Raw genomic sequence first — 22,900 nt, 5'->3', positions numbered from 1 at the left:
AGTCCATAACACAAATGTAGTAAGTTGTTTCCCCGCTAGATGGCGGCGTTACGCAGCTTCCCGAACACGTGGTCAGATATGTGCGCTAGGACAGTTTCCAGGTGGAGTTGAAAAGTTTCAGGAGGCAAATATTTCTCCCCACCTTCTATTTGCTCTGAGCAGACAGTTGACGGCTTCATTTGCAAGGACACGCCCCCTCTGACGCGGAGTAGGACGTCTTGACTCCTGCCAGCCCCGACCCCAGACCCAGACCCAGACCCAGACCCAGACCCAGACCCAGACCCGGTCCACTGGTCAACTTCTCTCGTGACTCTTGAAGCAACATGGAAGTGTTGCGTGAGGACTCCTGCGGACTTTGAAGGCTCAACGTCGGGAACATTTGTGGAGTTTGAGCGCAACTCGAGTGGAGTCACTTCTGGAGAGATCTATTCCTCCAACAAATGACAACTTTGGAGTTCTTCCCACATTCCCGCAGCTCCTAGCCGGCTTTTCAGCGCAGGGGTGACGTCACAATGCGGGCCGCAGTGGTCGCCATGGTGGTCTTCAGTACTCTCCTGCGGCTCCCCGTGGTCGTGCAGGCCAGCGGGGAGTTCTGCCACGGCTGGCAGGACCCCCAGGGAGGGTGGAAGGAAGGCTTCCAGTGCCCGGAGAAGATCGACGGGCTGGACGCCATCATCTGCTGCGGGAAGTGCGAGCTGCGCTACTGCTGCTCCAGCACGGACGCGCGGCTGGACCAGGGCGGCTGCGACGACCACAGGCAGGACCAGGGACCAGGGACCGACAGCAAGGACACCGAGGACTCCGGTGCAGGTACTTCATGGTGTCAAACCATCACCATAGCAACAGCTTTCTCTCTCCTGTAAAACTTCGGCCAGCACAAAGGGGGTGACGGGCAGGTCACGTGGTAGAAGCTCCTCCCACTTGCACGACTTTCCGGTCAGACCGTTTTGATCACTCACATTATTCTCTTCATACAGCATAACTTGACATTCCTTACAGTCAACCACGTCCAAGTTGGCCTTCTGGAACATGTACAAGTCATCCAACGTCCTCTTAGAGGCAATCCAAGCATGCTATGGCTACTAGAACATTTTATGGGTACTAGAACAACGTCCTCTTAGAGGCAATCCAAGCATGTTATGGGTACTAGAACATTTTATGGGTACTAGAACAACGTCCTCTTAGAGGCAATCCAAGCATGTTATGGGTACTAGAACATTTTATGGGTACTAGAACAACGTCCTCTTAGAGGCAATCCAAGCATGCTATGGGTACTAGAACATTTTATGGGTACTAGAACAACGTCCTCTTAGAGGCAATCCAAGCATGTTATGGGTACTAGAACATTTTATGGGTACTAGAACAACGTCCTCTTAGAGGCAATCCAAGCATGTTATGGCTACTAGAACAACGTCCTCTTTATAGGCAATCCAAGCATGTTATGGGTACTAGAACATTTTATGGGTACTAGAACAACGTCCTCTTTATAGGCAATCCAAGCATGTTATGGGTACTAGCACTATTTATGGGTACTAGAACAACGTCCTCTTAAGGGCAATCCAAGCATGTTATGGCTACCAGGACATTTTATGAGTACTAGAACATTTTATGGGTACTAGAACAACGTCCTCTTTATAGGCAATCCAAGCATGTTATGGGTACTAGAACATTTTATGGGTACTAGAACAACATCCTCTTTATAGGCAATCCAAGCATGTTATGGGTACTAGAACATTTTATGGGTACTAGAACAACGTCCTCTTTAAAGGCAATCCAAGCATGTTATGGGTACTAGAACAACGTCCTCTTTATAGGCAATCCAAGCATGTTATGGGTACTAGAACAATGTCCTCTTTAAAGGCAATCCAAGCATGTTATGGGTACTAGAACAACGTCCTCTTTAAAGGCAATCCAAGCATGTTATGGGTACTAGAACAACGTCCTCTTTAAAGGCAATCCAAGCATGTTATGGGTACTAGAACAATGTCCTCTTTAAAGGCAATCCAAGCATGTTATGGGTACTAGAACAACGTCCTCTTTAAAGGCAATCCAAGCATGTTATGGGTACTAGAACAACGTCCTCTTTAAAGGCAATCCAAGCATGTTATGGGTACTAGAACAACGTCCTCTTTAAAGGCAATCCAAGCATGTTATGGGTACTATAAAAAGGACAAGTTTGGATTAAAGAGCAGCGGACTTTCTATGAAGTTGAAGACTTTTAATGACAAGGACGTTACTTAATGTGACGTCATCTCAAGAAGAATAGCTACGCTCACAACAAATACAAACACAACAATATCAATGACAACACAACAACTTCCAGCTACAGCACCATTGCAAAAGCCACAACACAACTTTAAGCCACAAAGGAAGTGACAGTGGAGCAAGTTAGGGTGACGGACCCACTTCCTGAACCTTGTAAATTAGTCTTATTGAAAATATTGATGTTGTCACACTTCACTTACTTTTACAACTTCCTTCATTACACACTTTTCAACTTTCTGTCTCTCAAACTTGTCATCTGTCACTTCTGTTCTTTCTTTGTATTGTGGCTTTATATTGTTGTGTTGTGGCTTTATATTGTTGTATTTTGGCTTATAGTTGTGTTTGTATTGTTGTGTTTTGGCTTATAGTTGTTGTGTTGTGGCTTTGTATCGTTGTGTTTTGGCTTATAGTTGTCTTCTGTCTTTGTATTGTTGTATTTTGGCTTATAGTGTTGTGTTTTGGCTTATACTTGTTATGTTGTGACTCTATTTTGTTGTGTTGTGGCTTTATGTTGTTGTGTTGTGGCTTTATATTGTTGTATTGTGGCTTTATATTGTTGTGTTTTGGCTTATAGTTGTTGTGTTGTGGCTTTGTATTGTTGTGTTTTGGCTTATAGTTGTCTTCTGTCTTTATATTGTTGTGTTTTGGCTCATAGTTGTTGTGTTGTGGCTTTGTATTGTTGTGTTTTGGCTTATAGTTGTTGTGCTGTGGCTTTGTATTGTTGTGTTTTGGCTTATAGTTGTTGTGACTTTATATTGTTGTGTTGTGGCTTTATGTTGTTGTGTTTTGGCTCATAGTTGTTGTGTTTTGGCTTATAGTTGTTGTGTTGTGGCTTTGTATTGTTGTGTTGTGGCTTTGTATTATTGTGTTTTGGCTTTATGTTGTTGTATTGTGGCTTTATATTGTTGTGTTGTGGCTTTATATTGTTGTGTTGTGGCTTTATGTTGTTGTGTTTTGGATTATAGTTGTTGTGTTATGGCTTTATGTTGTTGTGTTGTGGCTTTAAATTGTTGTGTTGTGGCTTTATGTTGTTGTAGTTTGGCTTATAGTTGTTGTGTTATGGCTTTATGTTGTTGTGTTGTAGCTTTATATTGTTGTGTTGTGGCTTTATGTTGTTGTGTTGTGGCTTTATGTTGTTGTGTTTTGGCGTATAGTTGTTGTGTTTTGGCGTATAGTTGTTGTGTTATGGCTTTATGTTGTTGTGTTTTGGTGTATAGTTGTTGTTTTGTGGCTTTATGTTGTTGTGTTTTGGCGTATAGTTGTTGTGTTATGGCTTTATGTTGTTGTGTTTTGGCGTATAGTTGTTGTGTTGTGGTTTTATGTTGTTGTGTTTTGGCGTATAGTTGTTGTGTTATGGCTTTATGTTGTTGTGTTGTGGCTTTATGTTGTTGTGTTGTGGCTTATAGTTGTTGTATTGTGGCTTTGTGTTGTTGTGTTTAGGCTTATACTTGTGTTGTGGCTTTAAATTGTTGTGTTGTGGCTTTATGTTGTTGTATTTTGGCTTATAGTTGTTGTGTTATGGCTTTATGTTGTTGTGTTGTAGCTTTATATTGTTGTGTTGTGGCTTATAGTTGTTGTGTTATGGCTTTATGTTGTTGTGTTTTGGCGTATAGTTGTTGTTGTGACTTTATGTTGTTGTGTTGTGGCTTTATGTTGTTGTGTTTTGGCGTATAGTTGTTGTTGTGACTTTATGTTGTTGTGTTGTGGCTTATAGTTGTTGTATTGTGGCTGTGTGTTGTTGTGTTTTGGCTTATACTTGTTGTGTTGTGGCTTTATATTGTTGTGTTTTGGCTTATAGTTGTTATGTTGTGACTCTATTTTGTTGTGTTGTGACTTTATGTTGTTGTGTTGTGGCTTTATATTGATGTATTGTGGCTTTGTATTGTTGTGTTTTGGTTTATACTTGTTGTGTTGTGGCTTTATATTGTTGTGTTGTGGCTTTATATTGTTGTGTTGTGGCTTTATGTTGTTGTGTTGTGGCTTTACGTTGTTGTGTTGTGGCTTTATGTTGTTGTGTTGTGGCTTTATGTTGTTGTGTTGTGGCTTTATGTTGTTGTGTTGTGGCTTTATGTTGTTGTATTGTGGCTTTATGTTGTTGTGTTGTGGCTTTATGTTGTTGTGTTGTGGCTTTATATTGTTGTGTTGTGGCTTTATGTTGTTGTATTGTGGCTTTATGTTGTTGTGTTGTGGCTTTATGTTGTTGTGTTGTGGCTTTATGTTGTTGTGTTGTGGCTTTATGTTGTTGTGTTGTGGCTTTATGTTGTTGTGTTGTGGCTTTATGTTGTTGTATTGTGGCTTTATGTTGTTGTGCTGTGGCTTTATGTTGTTGTGTTGTGGCTTTATATTGTTGTGTTGTGGCTTTATATTGTTGTGTTGTGGCTTTATGTTGTTGTGTTGTGGCTTTATGTTGTTGTGTTGTGGCTTTATGTTGTTGTGTTGTGGCTTTATGTTGTTGTGTTGTGGCTTTATGTTGTTGTGTTGTGGCTTTATGTTGTTGTATTGTGGCTTTATGTTGTTGTGCTGTGGCTTTATGTTGTTGTATTGTGGCTTTATGTTGTTGTATTGTGGCTTTATGTTGTTGTGCTGTGGCTTTATGTTGTGGCTTTATATTGTTGTGTTGTGGCTTTATGTTGTTGTGTTGTGGCTTTATATTGTTGTGTTGTGGCTTTATGTTGTTGTGTTGTGTGCCAACAAGACATGTCTTCAAAGTGGATCCTCCACTATGATCTGCAGTGCATTGAAATCAATGTGGTGAGTGTTGAACTCCAGCGAGTGTTCCAGTGGTTGGAATCTACACTTGCGGGTGTTGTTAGGTCAGAGAAGCAGAGTGGGCGGGGCTTGTTGACAGCCGCCAGCCTATCAGGGAGGGAGACGGAGGTACTTGTATTCTGATTTTTGTTGTGTTGTCCTTTGTGTTGCATTGGACTGTAAAAGATGGATCTGAAGACGGCAAGTCAAGAGGTTCATCTTCTTAATATTCCATGTTTTGTCCTTCATAGTAAATACCACACATGGATGGATGGATGGATGGATGGATGGATGGATGGATGGATGGATGGATGGATGGATGGATGGATGGATGGATGGATGGATGGATGGATGGATGGATGGATGGATGGATGGACAATCTCTTGTACATTCTTTTATTCAGCAAACATTTCCCTTCATGTTTGTTTAGCTTTGACTCTTTTCTACTGCATTTTAGCAACTTGTGAACAACTCACTCACAGACCTTTCAAGGGTTCTACACTTAGGGCAGAACATGGGAACAACTTGTGAACAACTCACTCACAGACCTTTCAAGGGTTCTACACTTAGGGCAGAACATGGGAACAACTTGTGAACAACTCACTCACAGACCTTTCAAGGGTTCTACACTTAGGGCAGAACATGGGAACAACTTGTGAACAACTCACTCACAGACCTTTCAAGGGTTCTACACTTAGGGCAGAACATGGGAACAACATTGTGAACAACTCACTCACAGACCTTTCAAGGGTTCTACACTTAGGGCAGAACATGGGAACAACTTGTGAACAACTCACTCACAGACCTTTCAAGGGTTCTACACTTAGGGCAGAACATGGGAACAACATTGTGAACAACTCACTCACAAACCTTTCAAGGGTTCTACACTTAGGGCAGAACTTTTTGCATGAAAACAAGCTGCCAGTGTCATGTTGAAATACAAGAAGGGGAATATTGTCACCCAATCTTCAGTCACTCCCTCATCTGTCACACACACGTCCTGTTCTCATCATGTCTCATGTACACATTATATCACATGTATACATTATATCTCATGTACACATTATATCACATGTACACATCATGTCTCATGTACACATTATATCTCATGTACACATTATATCACATGTACACATTATATCACATGTACACATTATATCACATGTACACATTATATCAGTGTTCTCATCATGTCTCATGTACACATTATATCACATGTACACGTTATATCATATGTACACATTATATCACATGTACACATCATGTCTCATGTACACATTATATCACATGTACACATTATATCACATGTACAGATCATGTCTCATGTACACATTATATCACATGTACACATCATGTCTCATGTACACATTATATCACATGTACACATTATATCACATGTACACATCATGTCTCATGTACACATTATATCACATGTACACATTATATCACATGTACACATTATATCACATGTACACATCATGTCTCATGTACACATTATATCACATGTACACATCATGTCTCATGTACACATTATATCACATGTACACATTATATCACATGTACACATTATATCACATGTACACATCATGTCTCATGTACACATTATATCACATGTACACGTTATATCACATGTACACATTATATCACATGTACACATTATATCACATGTACACATTATATCACATGTACACATTATGTCTCATGTACACATTATATCACGTGTACACATTATATCACATGTACACATTATATCACATGTACACATTATATCACATGTACACATCATGTCTCATGTACACATTATATCACATGTACACATTATATCACGTGTACACATTATATCACATGTACACATTATATCACATGTACACATTATATCACATGTACACATCATGTCTCATGTACACATTATATCACATGTACACATTATATCATAAGTGCTCATGATATCAGTGGCGGGCCGTGTGTTCCCACCTAGGCCTTCAGTGATGACATCATTGATGTCACCACATGACCATTGCTGGATAAATACTATACACAAACACATTTACTGTGCATTGAAACACATCAACAATGTACAAAATACTACACACAAACACATTTACTGTGCATTGAAACACATCAACCGTGTACAAAATACTATACACAAACACATTTACTGCGCATTGAAACACATCAACCATGTACAAAATACTATACACAAACACATTTACTGTGTATTGAAACACATCAACAATGTACAAAATACTACACACAAACACATTTACTGTGCATTGAAACACATCAACCGTGTACAAAATACTATACACAAACACATTTACTCTGCATTGAAACACATCAACAATGTACAAAATACTACACACAAACACATTTACTACGCATTGAAACACATCAACCGTGTACAAAATACTATACACAAACACATTTACTGCGCATTGAAACACATCAACAATGTACAAAATACTATACACAAACACATTTACTGTGCATTGAAACACATCAACAATGTACAAAATACTATACACAAACACATTTACTGGGCATTGAAACACATCAACAATGTACAAAATACTACACACAAACACATTTACTGTGCATTGAAACACATCAACCGTGTACAAAATACTATACACAAACACATTTACTGTGCATTGAAACACATCAACAATGTACAAAATACTATACACAAACACATTTACTGTGCATTGAAACACATCAACCGTGTACAAAATACTATACACAAACACATTTACTGCGCATTGAAACACATCAACAATGTACAAAATACTATACACAAACACATTTACTGTGCATTGAAACACATCAACAATGTACAAAATACTATACACAAACACATTTACTGGGCATTGAAACACATCAACAATGTACAAAATACTACACACAAACACATTTACTGTGCATTGAAACACATCAACCGTGTACAAAATACTATACACAAACACATTTACTGCGCATTGAAACACATCAACAATGTACAAAATACTATACACAAACACATTTACTGTGCATTGAAACACATCAACAATGTACAAAATACTACACACAAACACATTTACTGCGCATTGAAACACATCAACAATGTACAAAATAGTATACACAAACACATTTACTGTGCATTGAAACACATCAACAATGTACAAAATACTATACACAAACACATTTACTGTGCATTGAAACACATCAACAATGTACAAAATACTATACACAAACACATTTACTGGGCATTGAAACACATCAACCGTGTACAAAATACTATACACAAACACATTTACTGGGCATTGAAACACATCAACCGTGTACAAAATACTATACACAAACACATTTACTGGACATTGAAAGACATCAACCGTGTACAAAATACTATACACAAACACATTTACTGTGCATTGAAACACATCAACCGTGTACAAAATACTATACACAAACACATTTACTGGATATTGAAGCACATCAACCGTGTACAAAATACTATACACAAACACATTTACTGGACATTGAAACACATCAACCGTGTACAAAATACTATACACAAACACATTTACTGCGCATTGAAACACATCAACCGTGTACAAAATACTATACACAAACACATTTACTGAACATTGAAACACATCAACCGTGTACAAAATAGTATACACAAACACATTTACTGTGCATTGAAACACATCAACCGTGTACAAAATACTATACACAAACACATTTACTGCGCATTGAAACACATCAACCGTGTACAAAATACTATACACAAACACATTTACTGGACATTGAAACACATCAACCGTGTACAAAATACTACACACAAACACATTTACTGGGCATTGAATCACATCAACCGTGTACAAAACAGGCTATATTTCGGCACATTTAAAAATCAATAAACTCGCATCAGCAATTAAAACTTATCTTACGTTGTACTGTCAAACAACATATTTATCGTTAAAAAATAAAGAAATAAAATATTTGAACTCACTACTTTGTGAGTTGAAAAAGTGAGGACCGATGATTTCTCTGCTGGCCTCGGTGCCACTTCCTGCTTTTGGCAAATTAAAACTTGTAATTGGATCCTCACTTGGGAGTGACAAGTGAAAATCCAATCCCAGTCTTATTTAACGTAAGGCTACCTAGATGGGCTACTGTCAACAACTCGTCATCTGATTGGCTATCACAACTGTCTGTCAACCGTCAGAATTCATACAGTGCTAGCAACGAGCTCGCTGAATTCTGATTGGGCCAAAAGCTCCAACGTAAAAACAAGCCAGACTGGAGCCTAATAAGAAAATAAGATCAATACTTTACGGAAAGTAGATTCAAATGAACTTTTATTCATTTATGATCATGATTTATGTTAGGCCAGCAGAGAAGGCCTTTCTGGCTGCATTATATATACATGTGTGTATGTATATCATTATATACGGTACGTGTGTGTATATATTATTATATACGTGTGTGTACATATATCATTATATACGTGTTTATATATATCATTATATACATGTGTGTACATATATCATTATATACGTGTTTATATATATCATTATATACATGTGTGTACATATATCATTATATACGTGTTTATATATATCATTATATACATGTGTGTACATATATCATTATATACGTGTTTATATATATCATTATATACGTGTTTATATATATCATTATATACATGTGTGTACATATATCATTATATACGTGTTTATATATATCATTATATACATGTGTGTACATATATCATTATATACGTGTGTGTACATATCATTATATACATGTGTGTACATATATCATTATATACGTGTTTATACATATCATTATATACATGTGTGTACATATATCATTATGTACGTGTTTATGTATATCATTATATGCATGTGTGTATATATCATTATATACATGTTTATATATATATATATATCATTATATACATGTGTGTACATATATCATTATATACGTGTTTATATATATCATTATATACATGTGTGTACATATCATTATATACATGTGTGTAAATATCATTATATACATGTGTGTACATATATCATTATATACATGTGTGTATATATATCATTATATACATGTGTGTATATATATCATTATATACGTGTTTGTATATATATATATATCGTAATATATGTGTTTATATATATCATTATATATGTGTGTGCACATATATCATTATATACATGTTTATATATATCATTATATACATGTGTATGTATATCATTATATATGTGTGTATATCTTTAAATACATGTGTGTATATATATATCATTGTATACATGTGTGTATATATATCATTATATACATGTGTGTATATGTATCATTATATACTTGTGTGTATATATATCATTATATACGTGTGTATGTGTATCATTGTATACGTGTGTATGTATATCATTATATACATGTGTGTAAATATCATTATATACATGTGTGTACATATATCATTATATACGTGTTTGTATATATCATTATATACATGTATGTAAATATAATTATATACATGTTTATATATATATCATTATATACATGTGTGTATATATATCATAATATATGTGTTTATATATATCATTATATACATGTGTGTATATATATATCGTAATATATGTGTTTATATATATCATTATATATGTGTGTGCACATATATCATTATATACATGTTTATATATATTATATACATGTGTATGTATATCATTATATATGTGTGTATATCTTTAAATACATGTGTGTATATATATATCATTGTATACATGTGTGTATATATATATCATTATATACATGTGTGTATATGTATCATTATATACATGTGTGTATATATATCATTATAGACGTGTGTATGTGTATCATTGTATACGTGTGTATGTATATCAGTATATACATGTGTGTATATATCATTTTATACGTGTTTATATATATCATTATATACATGTTTGAACATACAGTATATCATTATATACGTGTTTATATATATCATTATATACATGTGTGTATATATAATTATATACATGTTTATATATATCACTATATGCATGTGTGTGTATATATATTGTAATATACGTGTGTACATAAATATAATAAATGATATATAAATAAACATATATCATTATATACATGTGTGTACATATATTGTTATATACATGTTTATATATAATTATATACATGTGCATATATATCATTATGAATGTGTGTATATCTTTATATACATGTGTGTATGTATATCATCATATACATGTGTGTATGTAAATCATTATATACATGTGTGTGTATATACATCATTATATACATGTGTGTATGTATATATACATGTGTGTATATATATCATATACATGTGTGTATGTATATCATTATATACATGTGTGTATATATATCATTATATACATGTGTGTATGTATATCATTATATACTTGTGTGTATGTATATCATTATATACATGTGTTTGTATATATATCGTTATATACATGTGTGTATATATATCATTATATACATGTGTGTGTGTATATATCATTATATACACGTGTGTATATATATATCATTATATACATGTGTGTGTATATATATAATTATATACATGTGTGTATATATATATCATTATATACATGTGTGTATATATATATAATTTTATACATGTGTGTGTACATATATTGTTATATATATGTGTGTATATATATCATTATATACATGTGTGTATGTAAATATACATGTGTGTATATATATCATACACATGTGTGTATGTATATCGTTATGTACATGTGTGTATATATATATATCGTTATATACATGTGTGTATGTATATCATTATATACATGTGTGTATGTATATCATTATATACATGTGTGTATATATATCATTATATACATGTGTGTATATCATTATATACATGTGTGTATGTATATCATTATATACATGTGTGTATGTATATCATTGTACACATGTGTGTATGTATATCATTATATCCATATGTGTATGTATATCATTATATACATGTGTGTATATATATCATTATATACATGTGTGTATGTATATCATTATATACATGTGTGTATGTATATCATTATATACATGTGTGTATGTATATCATTATATACATGTGTGTATGTATATCATTATATACATGTGTGTATGTATATCATTATACACATGTGTGTATGTATATCATTATATACATGTGTGTATGTATATCATTATATACATGTGTGTATGTATATCATTATATACATGTGTGTATGTATATCATTGTATACATGTGTGTATGTATATCATTATATACATATGTGTATGTATATCATTATATACATGTGTGTATATATATCATTATATACATGTGTGTATGTATATCATTGTATACATGTGTGTATGTATATCATTATATACATATGTGTATGTATATCATTATATACATGTGTGTATGTATATCATTATATACATGTGTGTATGTAATTCATTATATACATGTGTGTATGTATATCATTATATACATGTGTGTATGTATATCATTATATACATGTGTGTATGTATATCATTATATACATGTGTGTATGTATATCATTATATACATGTGTGTGTATGTATGTTACACACCAAGTCCAAAGAACTGCTGTAAAGCCAAGTGTGTCAGGGTGTCCCAGGTCAAAGCTGAAGACAAACTGTACCAAATGTGTGTCCATGCTGGTTGTTGGACACAAAGGAAGCACATTCCTTCTGGGCCCTTCCAAGGAGGAGGTCTTATCACGCTGTATACATTTCATTCATGGCCCCGTGCCAAACAGACTCCTATTTTCTCATACACACATCAGTTGCATGGTGGCAGGCTATGAATCCCTGGAGGGTCCACAGAGCAAGACCTTAGTCATGTGCTGGCCCACGAAGGAACTTGTGGCCTTCAGGAGCAGGAGAATGTAGACTCATGTGGCCTTCAGGAGCAGGAGAATGTAGACTCATGTGGCCTTCAGGAGCAGGAGAATGTAGACTCATGTGGCCTTCAGGAGCAGGAGAATGTAGACTCATGTGGCCTTCAGGAGCAGGAGAATGTAGACTCATGTGGCCTTCAGGAGCAGGAGAATGTAGACTCATGTGGCCTTCAGGAGCAGGAGAATGTAGACTCATGTGGCCTTCAGGAGCAGGAGAATGTAGACTCATGTGGCCTTCAGGAGCAGGAGAATGTAGACTCATGTGGCCTTCAGGAGCAGGAGAATGTAGACTCATGTGGCCTTCAGGAGCAGGAGAATGTAGACTCATGTGGCCTTCAGGAGCAGGAGAATGTAGACTCATGTGGCCTTCAGGAGCAGGAGAATGTAGACCTCATGTGGCCTTCAGGAGCAGGAGAATGTAGACTCATGTGGCCTTCAGGAGCAGGAGAATGTAGACTCATGTGGCCTTCAGGAGCAGGAGAATGTAGACTCATGTGGCCTTCAGGAGCAGGAGAATGTAGACTCATGTGGCCTTCAGGAGCAGGAGAATGTAGACTCATGTGGCCTTCAGGAGCAGGAGAATGTAGACTCATGTGGCCTTCAGGAGCAGGAGAATGTAGACTCATGTGGCCTTCAGGAGCAGGAGAATGTAGACTCATGTGGCCTTCAGGAGCAGGAGAATGTAGACCTCATGTGGCCTTCAGGAGCAGGAGAATGTAGACTCATGTGGCCTTCAGGAGCAGGAGAATGTAGAGGCCAACACAGAGTGGGTGTGGCAACAAGACTTGCACACCTGATGGTTTTATACGCTACTTTTATATCTGTGATGTGGAGCTTCTGAAAGACTGGAACATTCTTCTCAGCTGACTAAAACCTGCAGAAGAATACTAAAGTACTTTCAGACAATCATGTATGACTACTTTAAATATATACATGATGTATGACTACTTTAAATATATACATGATGTATGACTACTTTAAATATATACATGATGTATGACTACTTTAATTATATATACATGATGTATGACTACTTTAAATATATACATGATGTATGACTACTTTAATTATATATACATGATGTATGACTACTTTAAATATAAATACATGATGTATGACTACTTTAATTATAAATACATGATGTATGACTACTTTAATTATACATACATGATGTATGACTACTTTAATTATAAATACATGATGTATGACTACTTTAAATATATATACATGATGTATGACTACTTTAATTATATATACATGATGTATGACTACTTTAAATATATACATGATGTATGACTACTTTAATTATATATACATGATGTATGACTACTTTAAATATATACATGATTTATGACTACTTTAATTATATACATGATGTATGACTACTTTAAATATATACATGATGTATGACTACTTTAAATATATACATGATGTATGACTACTTTAATTATATATACATGATGTATGACTACTTTAATTATATATACATGATGTATGACTACTTTAATTATATATACATGATGTATGACTACTTTAATTATAAATTCATGATGTATGACTACTTTAATTATATATACATGATGTATGACTACTTTAGATATAAATACATGATGTATGACTACTTTAATTATAAATACATGATGTATGACTACTTTAGATATAAATACATGATGTATGACTACTTTAATTATATATACATGATGTATGACTACTTTAATTATATATACATGATGTATGACTACTTTAATTATATATACATGATGTATGACTACTTTAATTATATATACATGATGTATGACTACTTTAATTATATACATGATGTATGACTACTTTAAATATATACATGATGTATGACTACTTTAAATATATACATGATGTATGACTACTTTAATTATATATACATGATGTATGACTACTTTAAATATATACATGATGTATGACTACTTTAAATATATACATGATGTATGACTACTTTAAATATATACATGATGTATGACTACTTTAAATATATACATGATGTATGACTACTTTAATTATATATACATGATGTATGACTACTTTAAATATATACATGATGTATGACTACTTTAAATATATACATGATGTATGACTACTTTAAATATAAATACATGATGTATGACTACTTTAATTATAAATACATGATGTATGACTACTTTAATTATACATACATGATGTATGACTACTTTAATTATAAATACATGATGTATGACTACTTTAAATATATATACATGATGTATGACTACTTTAATTATATATACATGATGTATGACTACTTTAAATATATACATGATGTATGACTACTTTAATTATATATACATGATGTATGACTACTTTAAATATATACATGATTTATGACTACTTTAATTATATACATGATGTATGACTACTTTAAATATATACATGATGTATGACTACTTTAAATATATACATGATGTATGACTACTTTAATTATATATACATGATGTATGACTACTTTAATTATATATACATGATGTATGACTACTTTAATTATATATACATGATGTATGACTACTTTAATTATAAATTCATGATGTATGACTACTTTAATTATATATACATGATGTATGACTACTTTAGATATAAATACATGATGTATGACTACTTTAATTATAAATACATGATGTATGACTACTTTAGATATAAATACATGATGTATGACTACTTTAATTATATATACATGATGTATGACTACTTTAATTATATATACATGATGTATGACTACTTTAATTATATATACATGATGTATGACTACTTTAATTATAAATACATGATGTATGACTAAGTTGTTTTGGTTATTGAACAAATGGTAAAAAAGAAGTAGTTTTGGTTATCTAACAACTAGTTGTAAGAAGTGGTCTAACTGGTTATAAGAAGCCATTTATAACAAGAGGAGGGGGGGGGGCGGGGGGGGCGTGTCCTGAAGTCTCATGTGTGAAAGAAGGAGCAGACACTTGATTAGGTACACTCATGTAACCTGACTCATGCAGACACTTCATTAGGTACACTCATGTAACCTGACTCATGCAGACACTTCATTAGGTACACTCATGTAACCTGACTCATGCAGACACTTCATTAGGTACACTCATGTAACCTGACTCATGCAGACACTTCATTAGGTACACTCATGTAACCTGACTCATGCAGACACTTGATTAGGTACACTCATGTAACCTGACTCATGCAGACACTTGATTAGGTACACTCATGTAACCTGACTCATGCAGACACTTCATTAGGTACACTCATGTAACCTGACTCATGCAGACACTTCATTAGGTACACTCATGTAACCTGACTCATGCAGACACTTCATTAGGTACACTCATGTAACCTGACTCATGCAGACACTTGATTAGGTACACTCATGTAACCTGACTCATGCAGACACTTCATTAGGTACACTCATGTAACCTGACTCATGCAGACACTTGATTAGGTACACTCATGTAACCTGACTCATGCAGACACTTGATTAGGTACACTCATGTAACCTGACTCATGCAGACACTTCATTAGGTACACTCATGTAACCTGACTCATGCAGACACTTCATTAGGTACACTCATGTAACCTGACTCATGCAGACACTTGATTAGGTACACTCATGTAACCTGACTCATGCAGACACTTCATTAGGTACACTCATGTAACCTGACTCATGCAGACACTTGATTAGGTACACTCATGTAACCTGACTCATGCAGACACTTGATTAGGTACACTCATGTAACCTGACTCATGCAGACACTTGATTAGGTACACTCATGTAACCTGACTCATGCAGACACTTCATTAGGTACACTCATGTAACCTGACTCATGCAGACACTTCATTAGGTACACTCATGTAACCTGACTCATGCAGACACTTGATTAGGTACACTCATGTAACCTGACTCATGCAGACACTTCATTAGGTACACTCATGTAACCTGACTCATGCAGACACTTCATTAGGTACACTCATGTAACCTGACTCATGCAGACACTTGATTAGGTACACTCATGTAACCTGACTCATGCAGACACTTCATTAGGTACACTCATGTAACCTGACTCATGCAGACACTTCATTAGGTACACTCATGTAACCTGACTCATGCAGACACTTCATTAGGTACACTCATGTAACCTGACTCATGCAGACACTTGATTAGGTACACTCATGTAACCTGACTCATGCAGACACTTCATTAGGTACACTCATGTAACCTGACTCATGCAGACACTTCATTAGGTACACTCATGTAACCTGACTCATGCAGACACTTGATTAGGTACACTCATGTCACCTGACTCATGCAGACACTTGATTAGGTACACTCATGTAACCTGACTCATGCAGACACTTCATTAGGTACACTCATGTAACCTGACTCATGCAGACACTTGATTAGGTACACTCATGTAACCTGACTCATGCAGACACTTGATTAGGTACACTCATGTAACCTGACTCATGCAGACACTTCATTAGGTGCACTCATGTAACCTGACTCATGCAGACACTTCATTAGGTACACTCATGTAACCTGACTCATGCAGACACTTCATTAGGTACACTCATGTAACCTGACTCATGCAGACACTTCATTAGGTACACTCATGTAACCTGACTCATGCAGACACTTGATTAGGTACACTCATGTAACCTGACTCATGCAGACACTTGATTAGGTACACTCATGTAACCTGACTCATGCAGACACTTCATTAGGTACACTCATGTCACCTGACTCATGCAGACACTTCATTAGGTACACTCATGTAACCTGACTCATGCAGACACTTCATTAGGTACACTCATGTAACCTGACTCATGCAGACACTTGATTAGGTACACTCATTTAACCTGACTCATGCAGACACTTCATTAGGTACACTCATGTAACCTGACTCATGCAGACACTTCATTAGGTACACTCATGTAACCTGACTCATGCAGACACTTCATTAGGTACACTCATGTAACCTGACTCATGCAGACACTTCATTAGGTACACTCATGTAACCTGACTCATGCAGACACTTCATTAGGTACACTCATGTAACCTGACTCATGCAGACACTTGATTAGGTACACTCATGTCACCTGACTCATGCAGACACTTCATTAGGTACACTCATGTAACCTGACTCATGCAGACACTTCATTAGGTACACTCATGTAACCTGACTCATGCAGACACTTCATTAGGTACACTCATGTAACCTGACTCATGCAGACACTTGATTAGGTACACTCATGTCACCTGACTCATGCAGACACTTGATTAGGTACACTCATGTAACCTGACTCATGCAGACACTTCATTAGGTACACTCATGTAACCTGACTCATGCAGACACTTGATTAGGTACACTCATGTCACCTGACTCATGCAGACACTTCATTAGGTACACTCATGTCACCTGACTCATGCAGACACTTCATTAGGTACACTCATGTAACCTGACTCATGCAGACACTTGATTAGGTACACTCATGTAACCTGACTCATGCAGACACTTCATTAGGTACACTCATGTAACCTGACTCATGCAGACACTTGATTAGGTACACTCATGTAACCTGACTCATGCAGACACTTGATTAGGTACACTCATGTCACCTGACTCATGCAGACACTTCATTAGGTACACTCATGTAACCTGACTCATGCAGACACTTGATTAGGTACACTCATGTAACCTGACTCATGCAGACACTTGATTAGGTACACTCATGTAACCTGACTCATGCAGACACTTGATTAGGTACACTCATGTAACCTGACTCATGCAGACACTTGATTAGGTACACTCATGTAACCTGACTCATGCAGACACTTGATTAGGTACACTCATGTAACCTGACTCATGCAGACACTTCATTAGGTACACTCATGTAACCTGACTCATGCAGACACTTCATTAGGTACACTCATGTAACCTGACTCATGCAGACACTTCATTAGGTACACTCATGTAACCTGACTCATGCAGACACTTCATTAGGTACACTCATGTAACCTGACTCATGCAGACACTTCATTAGGTACACTCATGTAACCTGACTCATGCAGACACTTGATTAGGTACACTCATGTCACCTGACTCATGCAGACACTTGATTAGGTACACTCATGTAACCTGACTCATGCAGACACTTCATTAGGTACACTCATGTAACCTGACTCATGCAGACACTTGATTAGGTACACTCATGTCACCTGACTCATGCAGACACTTCATTAGGTACACTCATGTCACCTGACTCATGCAGACACTTCATTAGGTACACTCATGTAACCTGACTCATGCAGACACTTGATTAGGTACACTCATGTAACCTGACTCATGCAGACACTTCATTAGGTACACTCATGTAACCTGACTCATGCAGACACTTGATTAGGTACACTCATGTAACCTGACTCATGCAGACACTTGATTAGGTACACTCATGTCACCTGACTCATGCAGACACTTCATTAGGTACACTCATGTAACCTGACTCATGCAGACACTTGATTAGGTACACTCATGTAACCTGACTCATGCAGACACTTGATTAGGTACACTCATGTAACCTGACTCATGCAGACACTTGATTAGGTACACTCATGTCACCTGACTCATGCAGACACTTCATTAGGTACACTCATGTAACCTGACTCATGCAGACACTTGATTAGGTACACTCATGTAACCTGACTCATGCAGACACTTCATTAGGTACACTCATGTAACCTGACTCATGCAGACACTTCATTAGGTACACTCATGTAACCTGACTCATGCAGACACTTCATTAGGTACACTCATGTAACCTGACTCATGCAGACACTTCATTAGGTACACTCATGTAACCTGACTCATGCAGACACTTCATTAGGTACACTCATGTAACCTGACTCATGCAGACACTTGATTAGGTACACTCATGTCACCTGACTCATGCAGACACTTGATTAGGTACACTCATGTAACCTGACTCATGCAGACACTTCATTAGGTACACTCATGTAACCTGACTCATGCAGACACTTGATTAGGTACACTCATGTCACCTGACTCATGCAGACACTTGATTAGGTACACTCATGTAACCTGACTCATGCAGACACTTCATTAGGTACACTCATGTAACCTGACTCATGCAGACACTTGATTAGGTACACTCATGTCACCTGACTCATGCAGACACTTCATTAGGTACACTCATGTCACCTGACTCATGCAGACACTTCATTAGGTACACTCATGTAACCTGACTCATGCAGACACTTGATTAGGTACACTCATGTAACCTGACTCATGCAGACACTTCATTAGGTACACTCATGTAACCTGACTCATGCAGACACTTGATTAGGTACACTCATGTAACCTGACTCATGCAGACACTTGATTAGGTACACTCATGTCACCTGACTCATGCAGACACTTGATTAGGTACACTCATGTAACCTGACTCATGCAGACACTTGATTAGGTACACTCATGTAACCTGACTCATGCAGACACTTGATTAGGTACACTCATGTCACCTGACTCATGCAGACACTTGATTAGGTACACTCATGTAACCTGACTCATGCAGACACTTCATTAGGTACACTCATGTCACCTGACTCATGCAGACACTTCATTAGGTACACTCATGTAACCTGACTCATGCAGACACTTGATTAGGTACACTCATGTCACCTGACTCATGCAGACACTTCATTAGGTACACTCATGTAACCTGACTCATGCAGACACTTCATTAGGTACACTCATGTAACCTGACTCATGCAGACACTTGATTAGGTACACTCATGTAACCTGACTCATGCAGACACTTCATTAGGTACACTCATGTAACCTGACTCATGCAGACACTTCATTAGGTACACTCATGTAACCTGACTCATGCAGACACTTGATTAGGTACACTCATGTAACCTGACTCATGCAGACACTTGATTAGGTACACTCATGTAACCTGACTCATGCAGACACTTGATTAGGTACACTCATGTCACCTGACTCATGCAGACACTTCATTAGGTACACTCATGTCACCTGACTCATGCAGACACTTGATTAGGTACACTCATGTCACCTGACTCATGCAGACACTTGATTAGGTACACTCATGTAACCTGACTCATGCAGACACTTGATTAGGTACACTCATGTAACCTGACTCATGCAGACACTTGATTAGGTACACTCATGTAACCTGACTCATGCAGACACTTCATTAGGTACACTCATGTAACCTGACTCATGCAGACACTTGATTAGGTACACTCATGTCACCTGACTCATGCAGACACTTCATTAGGTACACTCATGTAACCTGACTCATGCAGACACTTGATTAGGTACACTCATGTAACCTGACTCATGCAGACACTTGATTAGGTACACTCATGTAACCTGACTCATGCAGACACTTGATTAGGTACACTCATGTAACCTGACTCATGCAGACACTTCATTAGGTACACTCATGTAACCTGACTCATGCAGCTAAAATAAAAAATGTTTGACATTGAAAACTATTTGAAACCTTTTAAAGCAGCTGCTCTCTCTCTTCCATCTCCACTCGCAGCTGCTGAAGGAAGTCACATGATGCCGTGTTGTGCTTTCAAAATAAAAGCACGTACTTCTGTTGGGCTGGGACAAATGCATCTTTCCCCAGTTTTGAGGGGGACATGTGGCTTCCTCGGCCCTGTGGGCGGAGTCCAAGTTGTTGGTGTCAGCCAATGAGGATAGACTTTGCTGACGTGTGTCTTGGTCCACAGTGCCCATCTACGTGCCCTTCCTCATCGTGGGCTCGGTGTTCGTGGCCTTCATCCTGGTGGGCGCCGTGGTCGCCATGTGCTGCTGCCGCTGCCTGCGGCCCAAGCAGGAGTTGGCCTCAGTGGGCGGGGCTTCAGGTGGCCGCCTCCTGGAGACCATTCCGATGATGTCCAACACCTCCAGGGGATCGTCGTCCCGCCAGTCCAGCACCGCCACGTCCTCCAGCTCCTCCGCCCCTGCCGCCAACCCCCGCCCCACAGCGCCCCCCCTGCTTCGGGCGCAGGCCACCTGCTGCTTGCCGCCGGACGCCAGCGTCTTCGTCAACATGCCCACCAACTTCTCCGTACTCAACTGCCAGCAGGCCACGCAGATCTTGCCCCACCAGGGACAGTTCCTGCACCCGCAGTACATCGGCTACATGGCCCCGCCTCCCGCCTTCATGGACCCCACGCAAGGCGGCTACAGACCCCTGCAGTCCCCCAGTCCTCCTCAAGGCGGGGCCGAGCAGAAGTACCCTCCAGTCACCGTGTGATCATGTGACCTTGGAGGTGGACAAACTTGGCGTCTGTTTGCTGTCATGTGATCAAGTCAGCCTATTAAAAATACTTGCAAGTATGAGGGTGGGGTCCTTGATTCACAACTTGCACTCACTGTGTGTGTGTGTGTGTGTGTGTGTGTCTGTGTGTGTGTGTGTGTGTGTGTGTGTGCTGCGAGGCTCCGCCCACCAGCTGCTGCAAACCAGGTAAAAGAGATACAAGTAGAAAGTTACACTAAATATGTCCACACCTACAAGATGAGGACACAATGGAAAGGTGCCATGCAGTCTCCACTTTACATGTAACACTTGTTACCCTATTTGTTACCTTGTTTCACACTTATTACACTACTTTGTTACCTTATTTCACACTTACTACACTACTTTGTTACCCTATTTTTTATCTTGTTTCACACTTATTACACTACTTAGTTACCTTATTTCACACTTACTACACTACTTTGTTACCCTATTTGTTACCTTGTTTCACACTTATTATACTACTTTGTTACCTTATTTCACACTTACTACACTACTTCTTACCCTATTTTTTTACCTTGTTTCACACTTATTACACTGCTTTGTTACCTTAATTCACACTTACT

At 37.2% G+C, this 22,900-nt stretch overlaps 1 protein-coding gene across 1 annotated transcript; it reads left to right on the top strand.

Annotated features, from left to right (window-relative positions):
• The first annotated feature begins 29 nt into the window (after positions 1-29).
• On the top strand, positions 30-22,577 carry LOC133630305 (protein shisa-2). Its single transcript, XM_062021865.1, has 2 exons — positions 30-810; positions 21,763-22,577. The coding sequence occupies exons 1-2, from the start codon at positions 513-515 to the stop codon at positions 22,290-22,292; spliced, it is 828 nt and encodes a 275-aa protein (XP_061877849.1). The 5' UTR covers positions 30-512; the 3' UTR covers positions 22,293-22,577.
• The last annotated feature ends 323 nt before the right edge of the window (positions 22,578-22,900 follow it).

This window comes from Entelurus aequoreus, linkage group LG15, assembly GCF_033978785.1.
Source record: "Entelurus aequoreus isolate RoL-2023_Sb linkage group LG15, RoL_Eaeq_v1.1, whole genome shotgun sequence".
Lineage (NCBI taxonomy): Eukaryota > Metazoa > Chordata > Actinopteri > Syngnathiformes > Syngnathidae > Entelurus > Entelurus aequoreus.
The sequence above is the reverse complement of the archived record's forward strand: the minus strand, read 5'-3'. Positions and strand labels throughout refer to the sequence as shown.